Raw genomic sequence first — 18,257 nt, forward strand, 5'->3', positions numbered from 1 at the left:
ATAACTTCAAACCTCTTTACTGCCACTGTAAAAAAAGAGTCTTCCAGTGCCAACATTGTATAAGTCACAACAGCAGGTGGTGTAACAGAAAATCAAATTATTCTATTTTAGAGGTTTCTAAAAAAAAAAAAAATACAACGGTGTCTAAAAATATCTTTTTATTACTAAACGCAATAATTATGCAAAAAAACTCTGCTAGCATTCACCCTCCTAAAGAAGACCATCAGCTCCACCTTCATTCTTCTATTGGTGACTGTAAGCCCCGCCTCAACTCTTCTATCGGTGACCGTAAGCCCGACCTCCAGCATCTCCACCCTCCTATAGCTGACAAACTTAGCTTCCTAAGTCTCCTTGACCCAGACAACTCAGCAGCATACAGGGAACACAGGGAGAGGCAGTAACGTTAACCCATTCTGCCCTGACTCCAGTGCTGGAGGGGTTAACATGCCACCCGGCAAAATATTGTTGGCATCCCACACACACACAGATAAGACAAGAAATAAAAATTACACAGAAATTCACAAGATCCAGAGAGGACACACAAAATAATCATCGTTTGTTTGAACACAAAATTAAAAAAACGAACATTAAAAAAAAAATTCTGAAAATGCCACAAAATAATTCTCCATAAAAGTATTCTCATCTGACACCAAATGTAAAAGCAAACATCAGATGGCCGCAAAATAAACTTGGCAATTTCACCAGAACTCAAAGCTGCAAAGCAGTAAAAAAATAAGATTTCTTTCTATCAATGTACTGGCTGAAGGGATGAGTGATGGTGGCCAGTGATGGTGTGGTGGGGTCCAGGCTGCACCCCACAGTTCATGTGTTGGTGACAGGGTCCAGACTGCATCCCACAGGTCATGTGGTGGTCATCATGGTCCAGACTGTGCCCCACTATTCATGTAGTGGCAAGGGGGTCCAGACTGCGCCTAATGGTCAGGGTGGAAGAGACTGCTCCTCACAGTTCATATAATGGTGTGAGGGATAAAAACTGCATAACAGGGTTCATGTGGTGGCGAGGGGAGGTCCAGACTTCACCGTGTGTTTTATAATGTTGAGGAGGGCCCAGACTGTCTCCACAGTTGATGTGATGGCAAGGGGGTTTGTAGTACCGACCATATGTGTTGGCGATGGAGATATGGAACTGTTCACCACAGTCCATATGTTGGCAATAGGGAGGAACCAGACTGCTCACCACAGTTCATTTTAGGTAATGGTGATCCAGACTGCACCCCTTGGTTCACACGATGGCAAGGGAAGTCCAGAATGCTCCCCATAGTTCATGCGTTGGCAAGTGGTATTCAGACTACTACTCACATGTTGCACGAATTGGTAGGAGGGGTCCATGCTGAACCCCATGGTTCATGTATTGGCGAGAGGAGTCCTGACTACACCCCACAGTTAATTTGTTGGCGAGGGGTGCTAAAACTAAACCCCACAATTCATGCATTGGTATGTTGACCCAGTCCAGACTGCTCCCCACAGTTCATGTGAAGTGGCCAAGACTGCTCTGTTCATGTAAAGTGGTGGACCAGACTGCTCCCCACACTTCATGTGATGGTGAGGAAGTCCAGACTGCTCCCTACAGTTCATGTGATGGTGAGGAAGTCCAGACTGCTCCCTACAGTTCATGCGATGGTGAGGAAGTCCAGACTGCTCCCTACAGTTCATGGGATGGTGAAGGAGTTCAGACTGCTTCCCCCACAGTTCGTGTAAAGTGGTCGAAACTACTCCCCACAGTTTATGTGATAGTGAGGCAGTCCAGACTTCTCTCCACATTTCATATGATGGTGAGATGATCCATACTGCTCCCTGCAGGTCATGTGAAGGCGAGGCAGTCCAGATTGCTCCCCACAGGTCATGTGATGGTGAGGCAGTCCAGATTGCTCCCCACAGATCATGTGATGGTGAGGCAGTCCAGATTGCTTCCCACAGTTCATGTGAAGGTGAGGCAGTCCAGACTGCTCCCCTCAGGTCATGTGATGGTGAGGCAGTCCAGATTGCTCCCCACAGGTCATGTGATGGTGAGGCAGTCCAGACTGCTCCCCACAGTTCATGTGAAGGTGAGGCAGTCCAGATTGCTCCCCAAAGGTCATGTGTTGGTGAGGCAGTCCAGACTGCTCCCCTCAGGTCATGTGATGGTGAGGCAGTCCAGACTGCTCCCCACAGTTCATGTGAAGGTGAGGCAGTCTAGACTGCTCCCCACAGTTCATGTGATGGTGAGGATGTCCAGACTGCTCCCTACAGGTTATGGGATGGTGAGGAAGTCCAGACTGCTCCCTACAGTTCATGTGATGGTGAGGCACTCCAGACTGCTTCCCTCAGGTCATGTGATGGTGAGGCAGTCCAGACTGCTCCCCACAGTTCATGTTATTGTGAGATGGTCCAGACTGCTCCTCAGAGTTGGTTTGTGAGTGAGGGAGTCCAGAGTGTTTTACATGGATTATCTGTTGGCAAGGGGGCTCTAGACATGTTGTACAGGAATAGCACTGAGAGAGATCAGGTGTCCCGGAGCCCCACCCATGACCTCTGACCCCTCAGTGCCGCAAAGGTAAAAGCATCCAGCTGCAGAGTTCATATATCACACAACATATTCCGCACGACACTTTGTGATTGTACATCACAGGATAAAGCATCTTATGCTCTCTCTATACATAAAAATAGCCAAATACAATAAATAAAATAATAATCATTACAGGAACATTTCTCTCTTAATAAACCGTACAGCCTTAAAACGGCATAATTAATCCTTCATGGGGTAAATTGCAATAAAATATTCTACACAATTGCAGCAAGCTGTAGTACAATCTCAAGGCCTGCAGGGGGTGCTGTGAGGTCACTGCTGTCCAGAGAAAGGTTTGGTCATCATAGCAGACAGGAGTAACTCACTAGTGCATCCTGCAGACAAGGAGATGTACTGCACTTATTAATACAGATATAGCTGGATATATAACGAGTTACCAGTGGGAATACAACTGTTGAATTCCACAGATAAACTCTATTCTGCTACCTCTTTATCTCTACAAATCCCAGCTCTCTAAAGATCCTTCATCTACAAGGAACAGTGTCTGTAGGCTTCAAACGTGAAAGTAGTCTCAAAGTGCTTTTCATTCCTACTTCATTGTAGTGCTTTTCCTATTGGTCCAAGCAGAGAAGACTGTGTGTACTGTGTACATGTGACATATCCCAGCAGCCATTTTGTATTACTCCTCCATCTTCCCCACCCCACAGTGCAAGAACTTCTAGCATGTTCTCCTCCAGTCAGCTATCGTTTGACAGATCTGAAGTTGGCATCTCTTCGATCAGAGTATAGTTAGCAACTAGGAAGAGAACCTGGCAAATTAAAATGCAGGGTCAATAAGAGGTGCTCATGTGTCAGTTGGGGAGATAAGGACACATTGGAGAGACTGTGAGGCTCAATTTGACCACACAGCACTGGAATGTATTAGTATGAGTTTAGGTTTCTAACTGGCAGCTGCAGCTCTCGCACTCCTGAGCATTATTAGGCTGTACTTCAACTCTACTATCTCAACAGGTGCCCACCTAACGCCTATCGACCAATTCCTGCCTCATACACCCCATCTCCTGCACCTCCTCCCACCATTATTATTGCCAGGTATCTTCCTGTCTCCTCAATCTACTTCCCATCTACTCTTCCTCCCCACACAACCCTCCTTTTCACCTGTTGAATCCCCCCCCCCCCCCCCCCCCCCTTTGCATTTCCACCTATTCTCTCCTTTTCCCCACCTTCCACTCTAACAGTCACCTCTAATCTCTTCACCCTTTTTGAATTTGCATTTTAAATTATTTGCTCTAATATACACACATACTGAGTGTTGACCTCCAGTTGCGTGTCTCCCCAGGATACAAGAGTCTAATAAATGGAGGTGTGACTGCAGCAATTGTGGATGGTCTCTTGGGGTTTTGTATTGGCGGAGAAAGGTTTTTGTCTGTGAACCCTTCCCAGGAGAACATGGAGGAGCTGCAGCACTGCTGAGGCAGTAAGTGACGTACACAGCACACATTAAATAGAATACAAGGAGAAGTCTAATACTGTAAACATCCAGCGCTTCACATTTCAAGGGGCTTCCGGTGCCGTCACCACCACGTCTGAATCTTTGTAGGATCGCGTGTCCATGGAGGAGTGCATTATCGTCACATACACGTCGTCCATGTTTGGCATGACAAATATTTTCTGCAGTGAGAAGAGACACAAAAGGGGAGGCGTGACACATTTGTGGGATGTGGAGAGAAAAAGGGGGAGAGATGGGGGAAGGAGAGTAAAAGGGAGACAGACAGAGGGGGCACGCACAACGTGGTGGTGTTGGCAGGTCAGAGAGAACAGGGGTGGGATGGTGAAAGAGAAAGAAGAGGCAGCAGCAGAAAATACATAGCAAGGTGGTAGGGAGATATAAAGGTAAAGAGAAACAGAGGAAGAGGGGTTGGGGAAAGGACAATGAAAATGAAAGAAGGGAAGTAGTAAGGCTGCACATGCACACTTTTAAGGTGATCACACCACAACACACCACACCACACAACACACACACACCATTTTTATTTTGACCTTTAAATTTGATTCTTGAATTGAGGGTGAATGGCTATTTGGATCAATTAAAAAAAATGATACAGTGGGATGCGAATGTTTGGGCAACCTTGTTAATCGTCATGATTTTCCAGTATAAATCGTTGGTTGTTACAATAAATAATATCAGTTAAATATATCATATAGGAGACACACACAGTGATATCTGAGAAGTGAAATGACGTTTATTGGATTTACAGAAAGTGCGTAATAATTGTATAAATAAAATTAGGCAGGTGCATACATTACATTTGGGCACTGTTGTCATTTTATTGATTCCAAAACCTTTAGAACTAATTATTGAAACTCAAATTGGCTTGGTAAGCTCAGTGACCCCTGACCTACATACACAGGTGAATCTAATTATGAGAAAGAATATTTAAGGAGGTGAATTGTAAGCTTCCCTCCTCTTTTAATTTTCTCCGAAGAGTAGCAACATGGCGGTCTCAAAACAACTCTCAAATGACCTGAAGACAAAGATTGTTCACCATCATGGTTTAGGGGAAGGATACAGAAAGCGGTCTCAGAGATTTCAGCTGTCTGTTTCCACAGTTAGGAACATACTGAGGAAGCGGAAGACCACAGGCTCAGTTCAAGTTAAGGCTCAAAGTGGCAGACCAAGAAAAATCTCAGATAGACAGAAGCGACGAATGGTGAGAACAGTCAGTCAACCCACAGACTAGCACCAAAGACCTACAACATCATCTTGCTGCAGATGGAGTCACTGTGCATCGTACAACCATTCGGTGCACTTTACACAAGGAGATGCTGTATGTGAGAGTGATGCAGAGGAAGCCTTTTCTCCACCCACAGCACAAACAGAGCCGCTTAAGGTATGCTAAAGCACATTTAGACAACCCAGCTTTATTTTGGAATAAGGTGCTGAGGAATGATGAAACTAAAATTGAGTTATTTGGACATAACAAGGGGTGTTATGCATGGAATATCACTGTGTGTCTCCTATATGATATATTTAACTGACATTTTTTATTGTAACAACCAATGATTTATACAGGAAAATCATGATGGTTATCAAGGTTGCCCAAACTTTCGCATCCCACTGTAGATATTGGGCTGAAAATAGTTGTTATTAAGTCAATCTACAGTCCATGGAAATGACAGCCAATTCTTATTCAGTTTCTGGCCATGCGCTGTGACATCGATCTCACCACAACTGTGAGTGATCAAAACACAAATTCTATCAATATTTTGGATGAAATCTACCCAATATTGCTATCAGTGTGTAAGGCCTTGATTTCTTCTCAACTGACAATATTTTTTGATTAAAAAATAAAATTGTATAGGTCACAAGGTGTTGGCCTACTCATCTATACACACCTGGAATTCCTGCTCCAGCTTCTTCTCGATCCACTCTGTCACATGTACCAATGTCACCTCTCTGTCCCCGAGTTTGGGTCGCGCTTTTAGCTCTAGGTGTGGCGGCTTGCGGAATCCGTACCTGCATAAAGGGAGATCATCATATCAATACAATACTACAATGCAACACCTGTGAAGTCACAACATCTCCCGAAGCCCAATACTGTGTTATTACACAGCCCACTACAGTATAAACTAGTACTGCAGTACTGACCAGCAGATGTCGTGGTTATATGCAGTATCAACACCAAGCAATGGTTGGACTGATATCTTGAGGAACAGCTGATGGTGTCAACCCTTGCCCAAGAGATTAAACATGTGGTTCCCGCTCATATGGCTGACATTGCACTTACCATATGCGATCAGTAGGTGGCGGTGGAATGTTAATGGCAAGAGTTCCTCGGCACTCCTGGACCTCCACGGTTAGCACCAGTGGAGTATTGGAGACTTCTTCCATCTTCTTCTTTATAAATTCTGTCTCTGTGGCTTTCTGGAAATACTTTGACTTGGTGATCTTATCTACAAACCTCATGATCTTACTGGTGCGATGGGGGCCTGCATACCTGCCAGAAAATATTACTCATTATACCAAGCACAGACAGAACAGTGTATAGAGTGAAACATAACCGAAGAGAGTGAAACACAGAGCTACAAACAGGTTGATATACAGAGAGAGAGAGCTACAGACAGGCTGCAGGACAGAAAGGCTGGGAGAACCAGGGCAGGCTGAGGGTGAGACAGGACAGACCTACAGACAGGCTGCAGGACAGAAAAACTGGATGGGATGGGCAGGACAGGCTGTGGGGGGGGGGGGGGGGGGGGGGACACGACAGAGCTATAGACAAGCTGCAGGACAGAAAACCTGGGATGAGTGGGTCAGGCTGTGGGTGGGTCAGGACAGAGCGACAGACAGGCTGCAGGAAAGAAAGGCTGGGAGGGGCAGAGCAGGCTGTGGGTGGGACAGGACAGAGCTACAGACAGGCTACAGGAAAACAAGGCTGTGATGGGTGGGTCAAGCTGTGGGTGGGACAGGACAGAGCTACAGACAGGCTGCAAGGAAACAAAGGCTGTGATGAGCGGGCCAAGCTGTGGGTGGGACAGGACAGAGCTACAAGACAGGCTGCAAGGAAAGAAAGGATGTGATGAGCAGGGCAGGCTGTAGGTGGGACAGGACAGAGCGACAGACAGGCTACAGGGCACAAGGCTTTGATGGGCGGGTCAGGCTGTGGGTGAGACAGGACAGAGCTACAAGACAGGCTGCAAGGACAGAAAGACTGGGATGGGCAGACTGTGGGTGGGACAGGACAGAGCTACAGACAGGCTACAGGACACAAGGCTGTGATGGGTGGGTCAGGCTGTGGGTGGGACAGGACAAAGCTACAAGTCAGGCTGCAAGACAAAGGCTGTGATGAGCAGGGCAGGCTTGGGTGGGTGAGACAGGATAGTGCTACAGACAGGCTACAGGACAGAAAGGCTGTGATGGGCATGGCTGGGCAGGCTGTGGGTGGGAGAGGATAGCTCTACAGATGGGCTGCAGATGATTATGGCTGGGATAGGCAAGGCAGGTTGTGGGTGGGACAGGACAGACCTACAGACAGGCTGCAGGAAAGAAAGGCTGTGGGTAGGACAGGGCAGAGCTGTAGTTATCACAATGCAATTATTCTTACCCCTCTGCTCCTGGCTACAGAGCTTCAGACAGGATGCAGGCCAGAAAGGTTGTGATGGGCAAGGCAGGGTATGGGGACAGGACAGACCTACAAACAGGCTGCAGAACACAAAGGCTGGATAGACAGAGCAGGCTGTAGGTTGGACAGGAAAGAGCTACAGACATGCTACAGGACAGAACGGCTGGGATGGGCAGGCTGTGGGTGAGTCAGGACAGAGCTACAGACAGGCTGCCGGACAGAAAGGCTGAAATGGGCAGGTCAGGCTGTGGATGGGTGAGACAGGCCAGAGCTACAGACTGGCTGCAGAAGATTAAGGCTGGGATAGGCAGGGAAGGCTGTAGGGCAGGTTGTGGGTGGGATAGGACAGAGCTACAGACAGGCTGGAATGGGCAGGGCAAACTGTGGGTAGGACAGGACAGAGCTACAGACAGGCTGCAGGACAGAAAGGTTGTGATGGGCAAGGCAGGTTGTGGGTGGGACAGGACAGAGCTACAGACAGGCTGCAGGACATAAAGGTTGTGATGGGCTGGGCAGGTTGTGGGTGGGACAGGACAGAGCTACAGAAAGGCTGCAGGACAGAACTACTGGATGGGATGGGCAGGACAGGACAGAGCTATAGACAAGCTGCAGGACAGAAAGGCTGGATAGACAGAGCAGGCTGTAGGTTGGACAAGACAGAGCTACAGACAGGCTGCAGGATAGAAAGGCTAAGATGGACAGGCTGTGGGGGAGTCAGGACAGAGCTACAGACAGGCCGCCGGCCAGAAAGGTTGTGATGGGAAGGTCGAGGGTGGGACAGGACAGAGCTACAGACAGGCTGCAGGACAGAAATGCTGTGATGGACAGGCTGTGGGTGGGGCAGGACAAAGCTACAGACAGGCCGCAGGACAGAAAGGTTGTGATGGGCAGGGCATGGTGTGGGTGGGACAGGACAGAGCTACAGACAGGCTACAGGACAGAAAGGCTGGGATGGGCAGGTCAGGCTGTGGGTGGGTGAGACAGGCCAGAGCTACAGATGGGCTGCAAAAGATTAAGGCTGGGATAGGAATGGAAGGCTGTAGGGCAGGTTGTGGGTGAGGCAGGACAGCTACAGACAGGCTAGAATGGGCAGGGCAGACTGTGGGTAGGACAGGACAGAGCTACAGACAGGCTGCAGGACAGAAAGGTTGTGATGGGCAGGGCAGGTTGTGAGTGGGACAGGACAGAGCTACAGACAGGCTGCAGAAGATTAATGCTGGGATAGGCAGGGAAGGCTGTAGGGCAGGTTGTGGGTGGGACAGGACAGAGCTACAGAAGGCTGCAGGACAGAAAGGCTGGGATGGGCAGGGCAGACTGTGGGTAGGACAGGACAGAGCTACAGACAGGCTGCAGGACAGAAATGCTGTGATGAGCAGGGCAGGCTGCGAGTGGGACTGGACAAAGCTGTAGTTATCACTATGTGATTATTCTTACCCCTCTGCTCCTGGCATCAGCTGCTTGTCTCCTGATGTCTCAGGTGCATCTTCCTCATCAGAGGAACCAGCACTGGAAGACTCTTCATCACTGTCTGCCAGGTAGTATGCTCTTGGCCTGGTCCTGATAGAAAGAGGTGGAGGGGATGTCAAGTTGTGCCTTTGCCTTAAAAAAACAGCAAACTGCAATACAACCTTCACAGGTTTTAAATAAAGAACACAAATGTAGCACATCAATGTGGGAGTATGTATATAATAAAAAAAAGTTTGAAAATCCTTTGGAGATAAACGTGTACGTATTGTGTATATCCCAAACCTAGTTAGGACTAGCCTGTGTTCCTTCTTTCATTCATCTCACTGTAAGAATACAGGGCTCTTAATGACAGTTTCTTTGCAGTCTGACTGTAGTGTAGCACTCACTTGATAGCTAATTAGGGGTCATAAAACATAGACATTAGTACATCGCCAGTCAGTTGGGCGCAGGATGAGCCAAATGACGGCTCACCCTGCAGCCGCTGAAATGCCCAGGTGTAAAATACTATTCCCCCTCTGAGTCATTGCAACTCTGGGGAAGGTCAGAATATCGCCGGCACCAGAATGAGGTTCGGCTCCATATCGGAAATGCATTTTAAACTGATCCGTTTTTTCAAAGTGGTTGCATTTTGTAGCACACGTTTTCAGAACTGAAAACGTCTGCCAAGAACGTGTCCTTAAAGGGCCAGTGCTGGTTTGAGGGGTATGAGGGCCGTGGGGCAAAGGTAAATTGGGAGCCCCCTACACCCACCCAGAAAAGTGAGCCCCCTGGGCCCCGAGCTAGCTGCTGTTTCACCCCATTGCATCTTATTTGTAGACTCATGATAGTGGTGGAGGTGAGATGGCAGCACAGGGCTCTGGGCTATTTGTGACTGTGCGGATGGTGGTGTGAGCACGCGCGAGGAGGCAGCTCAGCAGGCGGGGAGGCAGGGATACATACGTTACCTGCTTCAGCCGGCATTGTTTTTACTATGGTTCCCGTCCTGCCTGGTGGACCACAGTGGCGCTCTCCCCGACATGACGCAAGCATGTGACGTCATCACATCGGGGAGACCGCCGCTGCAGGCCACCAGGAAGGAAGAGAACCATGGTAACCATGATGCAGGCGGAAGCAGGTAACATATGTATCCCTTTTGTGTTGGATTCATTGTCTCTGCTGGTATCCGGGCTCTATGAAAATCTGCAAAATCCGGACTCTCCATTTACTTTTCTAAACTGGGTCCCACAGAGCCATTTTTTGCACTGTGTGAAGATGGCCGCTATTTTTATCATTGGTATCCGTGGCTCCGTTTCTGTCTGGGGCAAAAAACGGACAATATGAATAAGGTTTTGAAACAAGTGTGAACCGACTCTTACAGCCACACAGCACGGACTGTAGCATTACAGTTATAGCCACGCCGATAACAGGTACTACGTGGCACCATCTCAGTACCAAAGTGACTTGCTTCATCATAAAATGCCTGTGTGGTAGAAAAACCCTTCTACAGGGAACAGAAGTTAAAACTCCAAGTACGAGGACTTGGTTGAACCGAACCAGGGTAATGGGGAACTATCTCTTGTGGCACCTGTCCTTAATGTGGCAAGATGAGGACAAGGAAATGGTTTATCCACCTAGGCAAGATGAATAGGTTGAATCACTTCTTTAACTGGCACATACATATGGTAGTGTATGCTGTAAAACTTGTCCCTGTAATCTTATATATATTGGGAAGACCTCACGCTAAAATGATGGAGAGGTTTTATGAACATTACAAGGCGATGAAAAATAGAAAAGGTCGAAAAGACTCATCGATCATAATAGGTCAGAACATGGAAGGGTTTCAGATTGCTTACAATTTTTTGGAGTAGTTAAAGTTGGGAGCACAGAAATGGGAGGAGTAGATAAGGAAAGTAAGTTAAAGCAAATAGTAAGTAAATGGATAATGTGGTTAGAGGCAGATGGTCTGCTAGTCTTTAATGATGGGGTAGATAGGGGCATCTTTTTATAATATTGCATATTATGTCACACTGCTCTCTCGCTTTCTCTCTGATTCCTGGGTGATGATGTTTGTACATATGAATCTGCTTTTCAATTCCTTTCTTTTTAAACTATGCATTATGTCCAACAATGCTGGATGGCACACTGAGGCTGGCTGAGACCACTGGATAGGTGCCAACAGAGTTGGCTTATGGTTGTATATATGGAGAAATTTGTATTAAAGAGAAACTCCACCCTAAACAAGCATACTGTCATTAAGTTACATTAGTTATGTTAATTAAAATAGGTAATATAATCTCTTACCCACCCTGTTTTAAAAAAACAGGCAAATGTTTGATTTCATGATGGAAGCCATCTTTTTGGTTGAAAGGAGGTGACAGGGAGCATGAGACACAGTTCCAACTGTCCTGTGTTCTGAGCACCTCTCCTAGTTGCTAGGCAACGTGAACAACAACATAGGAAATCCCATCATGCTTTGCACAGCATCAGGGGAAAAAAAGCCTGAGCTTTTTTTCTTTAATGGGTGGAGCTTAGCTAAAAATGCAGCTAAAAATGATGCTTTGGTAAGAAAAACAAAGTTCTGATGCTGTGAAACTGTTAAACACCAAGTCTTTTCAGTTCTGCTGAGTAGATTTTTAGTCCGGAGGTTCACTTTAAGGCAAGGTGAATGTTAAGTGTGGTAAAGTGGGTGGAATCACTTCATAGAGTGTTCCCCTAATAGAATTTGACACCCTCTGCTCTTTCTTTATATACAATGTTCCTGTTTTTTCATTACAAATCATGTGAATTATGCGGTTCGCTCTATGCAAAGTCCTGCAACTGTCTCTGGCCTATGATGAACTGCTGGCTTTAAATTTTGTACACAAGATGGCGGTGTTTCCACCTCTGCCATAGACATGAGTTAGTACACAGGACATTCCAGATTCAGGGCTGGCGCCCCATAGAGACAGAGGGGCAATTGTCCCAGGACCTCAGAGCCTGTAGGGGTCCCCAAGGTGTTTCCTTCCCAACCTAACTGTTGCTCCTGGGGCCTCTGCAGAGTTTTTGGGATAGTGTCCCACCTGTGCTGGCAGGCACACTCCTCATTCAGTCTAAGGCTCTGTGCACTCCCATCTTCAACCACCACTGGCTGCATCTTCTCGGTGACCCTCGGCATGTTATCATGTAATAACATGCGCCAGGTCATGGAGGAGAGGCACCCCTGCGAGGATAAAGTCTGGAAGTGCATGGAACTACAGACTGATAGCCGCAAGCTCAAGTGCCCTGGGGGGAAATGTGGCTGCAACAAAGGGCCCCTAATGCAACTTTTTGGTCAAAGGGTGTCTGTTGGGGGCCCCTGGGATAATTTTGCCCAGGGGCTCTCGTTACTAGAACCGGCACTGCCCAGAGTGAATCGTGAAACTAGACTTTCGTACACGGTGGATGCGACTGGTAGTACGTATCGTTGCTTTGTTCCAGCGTGCAGCGCAAAAGTACACAGAGTAATTTCTGCGGACAATAAACGCTGATCAGGGTGTCGTACTTGTGTGACTATCGGCAGGTGCCAGGTAATGAGATTACCCATGTTTCCCACAAACGCTGCACCCCTTTGCAGCGCGTCAGCCTATTGGATGGTCTCCCAGGCAGGCGTAACTTGGATTCCTTACGTGTCCCCTTTTGAATCCAAGGGGGTTAATGGTCTTGAGAAAGCCCAGATTTCAGGGCAGATTGACTGTTGACCTTTCTCCACACCTCCATTATAAAGAAAAGTTTAAAGAGACTTTTATAGCATTAAGAGCGCTTGCATGTCATTTCTCATGTGGATACCTAAGAAGCCTGCTCAATGGGAAGAACAAGATTTATGTGAGCAGCAGGTGCACCTTTCCAGAATGGTAAACCGTCCAAAGGAAGACATGGAGAGCTCATGTGAAGACCCAGAAGCTCCTCACAATTTACAGAATGTACAACGGATTCCACTCAAAGTCTAAAGCCCAGAAACTGTACCAGAAAGAGACTGGGTTGGGTTTGGTGAGTGTCAAAGCCACTATCCTGGATGCATACTGAATCACATCAGTAATGTACTTGTCGTACGCAGATTCCTGGGCATATAAGGTGGGATGTCAGCAAACTGCCAAGATAACATGTGGTTGTCATGTGGAAGAAGTGTGGTTTATAAAACAATGAAAAAGGCATCCACGTAGGCTACTGGGCCAAAGGCAGCGGCATTTTGATAATAGTGCAGTCTGAACTGTTTACAGGCTACTGTAGTCAATGTGTACTGTGGAGTGGACATACGGAACCTTTGAACCTTTCTGACATTCTGACTTGGTTGCTATGGGGCAGTACAATCCAGAGATGTGAGGGGTGAACATTGGCTGCGCAGGTTGCTATGGCTGATCATCAGATTACAATGGAGCAACTCATTGTCCAAATGAACCAGATGTGTGTCAAAAATGACTGCAGTGCACCCTACTGTGAATTAGACTTCGAAACATAGTGTGTCAGTGTGTCAGTGTGTACATGCATGCAGTGTTCATAGCAAACTAGCAGATTATACTCACCAATTCCAGATTCGCACAGGGAGGCACATGGGAGAAATGTACAGATATGTTAAACACCTGTATAACTGCCGTTATCCTGCTAATGTCAACATGCTCCGATTTACCTAGCATCCCCCAGCACCCGCCAAGCATGGCCTACTCTACTCCGCATCCCCTGCCATCCACCCAGCATGAGCACTCTACTCCGCATCCCCTGCCATCCACCCAGCATGAGCACTCTACTCCGCATCCCCTGCCATCCACCCAGCATGGCCTACTCTACTCCGCATCCCCTGCCATCCACCCAGCATGAGCACTCTACTCCGCATCCCCTGCCATCCACCCAGCATGAGCACTCTACTCCGCATCCCCTGCCATCCACCCAGCATGAGCACTCTACTCCGCATCCCCTGCCATCCACCCAGCATGAGCACTCTACTCCGCATCCCCTGCCATCCACCCAGCATGAGCACTCTACTCCGCATCCCCTGCCATCCACCCAGCATGGCCTACTCTACTCCGCATCCCCTGCCATCCACCCAGCATGAGCACTCTACTCCGCATCCCCTGCCATCCACCCAGCATGAGCACTCTACTCCGCATCCCCTGCCATCCACCCAGCATGAGCACTCTACTCCGCATCCCCTGCCATCCACCCAGCATGAGCACTCTACTCCGCATCCCCTGCCATCCACCCAGCATGAGCACTCAACTCTGCATCCCCTGCCATCCACCCAGCATGAGCACTCTACTCCGCATCCCCTGCCATCCACCCAGCATGAGCACTCTACTCCGCATCCCCTGCCATCCACCCAGCATGAGCACTCTACTCCGCATCCCCTGCCATCCACCCAGCATGAGCACTCTACTCCGCATCCCCTGCCATGCGCTGAGCATGCTTCACTATAACTAGCATCCTCTGCTACCCACGAAACATGCTTTGCACTACCCAGATTCTGCCGACACCTGCCATACATGCTCTACCCAGCATTCAATGACACCTGCCTGGCCCTACTTACATTCCCTGTAAACTAATGAACATGCTCCTCTGTAACCAGCATCCCTTGCCAGCCACCCAGAATGCTTTGCTCTATCCAGCACCCCATGCCACCCATCAAACATGCTCCTCTCTATACAGCATCTCCAGTTATCTACCCAGCAAAGTATGGTCTACTTAGCATGACCCACTGTACCCAACATCCTGTCACCCACTCACCATGGGCCAGCTGCACTCAGCATGCTCTGCTCAGCATCACAAGTCACTCAGACATACTCTATCAAACATCCCACCAGGCATGCTCTGCTCTAACACTGGGTCCCCTGCCACCCACTAAGTCTGTTCTATCTAGCATGCCCTACCAACCACTTACCATGATCCTGCTCTACCCAGTTTCCCAATGCGTTGCCTTCCATTAACTAAACATACGTTGCTCTACCAAAGCATGTTCCCAGCATCCTGTCATCCCATTCAGAGCAAGATCCTGCTCGAACCAGCATGCACTTTCCTACCCAGCATCCCTTTCCTGGAGCCCAACATGCTTCCCTCTACCTGGCCTCTCCTTGCACCCATGGACATGGACTGCAGTACCCAGCATCCCCTGCCTTCCTGAGCCAGCTTCCCTCTATCCAGCATGCCCTGCCACCTAGACAACTTGATCCCAACTCTACACCGCACCCCACTGCCAGCAACCTAGCATGCTCCTTTCTACCAAGCTTCCTCTCCAACCAAGTCAGCAGGCTCTGCACTACCCAGCATCCCCTGCCACTTAGCAAGCATGCTCCACTCTATCCAGCATCATCTGCCACCCACCAAGCAAGCATTGTTCTACCCAATAAGAATCATTGTACCTAGCATTCTGTCAACAACACTCAGCACGCTCTCCAACCCAATCAGCATGATCCAGCTCTACCCAGCATCCCCTGCTAGGAAACTAGCATGCTCACTTCTTCTAACACTCAGTCAGCACTACCCCACACCCCTTGCTACCTACCCAGCATGCTTTGCTCTATCCTGCTTCCCAATAATTATTCCAGCATTGCATGTCACCAACACAGCTTGCTCTACACTAACCAGCCACCTACCCAGTATTATCTGCATTACACAACATCCCATCACCCAGAATGCTTTCTTCTATCCAGCATCGCCCACCACCCACCTAGCATACTTTGCTCTATTTAACATCTCTTGCTATACCTAGCATCACCTGCCATCCACCCAGCATCCCCTGCCCCTCAGCAGAAATACTTTACTCAGCATTCCCTGCCATCCACCCAACAGTGCTCTGGACTCACCCCTCTTTGCCAATGTCTCCCACTTTTAGGTCTTCGGGGAGGGTCTCTTTCCCCAGTTTGGTCAAGTTCATCTTTGTCTCTAAAGTCATGAGGAAGGAGCCATTATAGGAGATCTCCAGATCCGTCCAAAGACCTGTGGAAGAGACACCCAATCAATATGAGTGGTATAGCCCAGCCATGATACTGAAGACCACATGACATTTAAGACATTACCTCTGTGGTCGATGGTGGGTTTATAGGCTTGCAGGATTTTCGGGACACAAATGCCCATATCCAGTTCTGTCAGCGTCAGCTCATTCATGAAGTATGGTAGCTGCAGAAAGACAAAGGGGGTATGCTTATTACAGACTACTATGGAGTCCATTTCTTTGTCCACTAGCAGATAAGAGTTATTTTATGGATAGTTTAATAGAAGAAAATTCACTTGCACTCCTCAGGTCAGGCCAATATGTGGGTGGAGAGATACGTGCTCGATAGTGTGGAGGAGACCACCCTCTATAATCAAATCAAAAGCATAAGCCTTCTTGATAGTGCCTGATGGCAGGGCCATTTCTAGCCTTTTTGTCACTCAAAACAAACAAAAAATACATGCACTCACTAAAGAATATAAACAAAAACAAAAACTATACGCACACAGTGTTGGGCGAACATCTAGATGTTCGGGTTCGGGCCGAACATGGCCGCGATGTTCGAGACAAACTCCGAACATAATGGAAGTCAATGGGGACCCGAACTTTTGTGCTTTGTAAAGCCTCCTTACATGCTACATACCCCAAATTTACAGGGTATGTGCACCTTGGGAGTGGGTACAAGAGGAAAAAAAATTGAGCAAAAAGAGCTTATAGTTTTTGAGAAAATCGATTTTAAAATTTCAAAGGGAAAACTGTCTTTTAAATGCGGGAAATGTCTGTTTTCTTTGCACAGGTAACATGCTTTTTGTCTGCATGCAGTCATAAATGTAATACATATAAGAGGTTCCAGGAAAAGGGACCGGTAACGCTAACCCAGCAGCAGCACATGTGATGGAACAGGAGGAGGGTGGCGCAGGAGGAGAAGGCCACGCTTTGAGACACAACAACCCAGGCCTTGCATGAGGACAAGAAGCGTGCGGATAGCAATTTGCATTTTGTCGCCATGCAGTCATAAATGTAATACAGATGAGAGGTTCAATAGACAGGGACCGGAAACGCTAACCCATCACAGATGTTCATTGTTCATGTTACTTGGTTGGGGTCCGGGAGTGTTGCGTAGTCGTTTCCAATCCAGGATTGATTCATTTTAATTTGAGTCAGACGGTCTGCATTTTCTGTGGAGAGGCGGATACGCCGCCGATCTGTGACGATGCCTCCGGCAGCACTGAAACAGCGTTCCGACATAACGCTGGCTGCCGGGCAAGCCAGCACCTCTATTGCGTACATTGCCAGTTTGTGCCAGGTGTCTAGCTTCGATACCCAATAGTTGAAGGGTGCAGATGGATTGTTCAACACAGCTACGCCATCTGACATGTAGTCCTTGACCATCTTCTCCAGGCGATCGGTGTTGGAGGTGGATCTGCACACTTGCTGTTCTGTGTGCTGCTGCATGGGTGTCAGAAAATTTTCCCACTCCAAGGACACTGCCGATACCATTCCTTTTTGGGCACTAGCTGCGGCTTGTGTTGTTTGCTGCCCTCCTGGTCGTCCTGGGTTTGCGGAAGTCAGTCTGTCGGCGTACAACTGGCTAGAGGAGAGGGAGGATGTCAATCTCCTCTCTAAAGTCTCCACAAGGGCCTGCTGGTATTCTTCCATTTTGACCTGTCTGGCTCTTTCTTCAAGCAGTTTTGGAACATTGTGTTTGTACCGTGGATCCAGAAGGGTATAAACCCAGTAATTGGTGTTGTCCAGAATGCGCACAATGCGTGGGTCGCGTTCAATGCAGTCCTAGGCCGAAGAGGTCATAGCCTAGGGTCACAAAACCTGTTTATTTGGGCAATTCCAATGGTGGCGAGTCTAACATACATAAATCGCAGCAATGGCCGTTAGCAACGTCTGAATCTCACGAAATGTCTCATGCAGGTAGAAGACATATTGTTAGACTTGGGCTCCAAAGATGGGTTCCCTCCATCTCTGCAAACCAGAGTTACAGGGCTCCAAATTTGGTAAAATCCCCCATAGGCTTTCATTGGGCCTCCTATTTACAGTTCCAAAATCTCACATCTTTTCAAAGGGCAATTACTCAGCAGTGGCAAATTTTCTAGCATTGTCGGGACCCTTAGGGGGAACATGACTGGTGAGTTTCGGGCCCCTAGGCCGAAGAGGTCATAGCCTAGGGTCACAAAAACCTGTTTATTTGGGCTATTTCAATGGTAGTGATGGT

The 18,257-nt window shown here is 48.0% G+C and overlaps 1 protein-coding gene across 3 annotated transcripts in view; it reads right to left on the reverse strand.

The window, feature by feature from the left end:
- Positions 1 to 3,731: 3,731 nt before the first annotated feature.
- The window catches only part of TEX2 (testis expressed 2), a 71,509-nt gene continuing 56,983 nt past the window's right edge, over positions 3,732 to 18,257 (reverse strand). For 2 of the 3 annotated variants that reach the window (XM_068262335.1, XM_068262336.1), the window contains exons 7-12: positions 16,116 to 16,215; positions 15,903 to 16,035; positions 9,082 to 9,204; positions 6,316 to 6,525; positions 5,924 to 6,044; positions 3,732 to 4,198 (exon numbers count right to left, since the gene is read on the reverse strand). In XM_068262335.1, the coding sequence (XP_068118436.1) occupies positions 4,082 to 4,198; positions 5,924 to 6,044; positions 6,316 to 6,525; positions 9,082 to 9,204; positions 15,903 to 16,035; positions 16,116 to 16,215 (804 nt within the window). In that variant the 3' untranslated portion in view covers positions 3,732 to 4,081. The remainder of the gene's footprint in view (positions 4,199 to 5,923; positions 6,045 to 6,315; positions 6,526 to 9,081; positions 9,205 to 15,902; positions 16,036 to 16,115; positions 16,216 to 18,257) is intronic. The other variant, XM_068262337.1, reaches the window with a different exon arrangement.

This window comes from Hyperolius riggenbachi, chromosome 12, assembly GCF_040937935.1.
Source record: "Hyperolius riggenbachi isolate aHypRig1 chromosome 12, aHypRig1.pri, whole genome shotgun sequence".
Classification (NCBI taxonomy): domain Eukaryota; kingdom Metazoa; phylum Chordata; class Amphibia; order Anura; family Hyperoliidae; genus Hyperolius; species Hyperolius riggenbachi.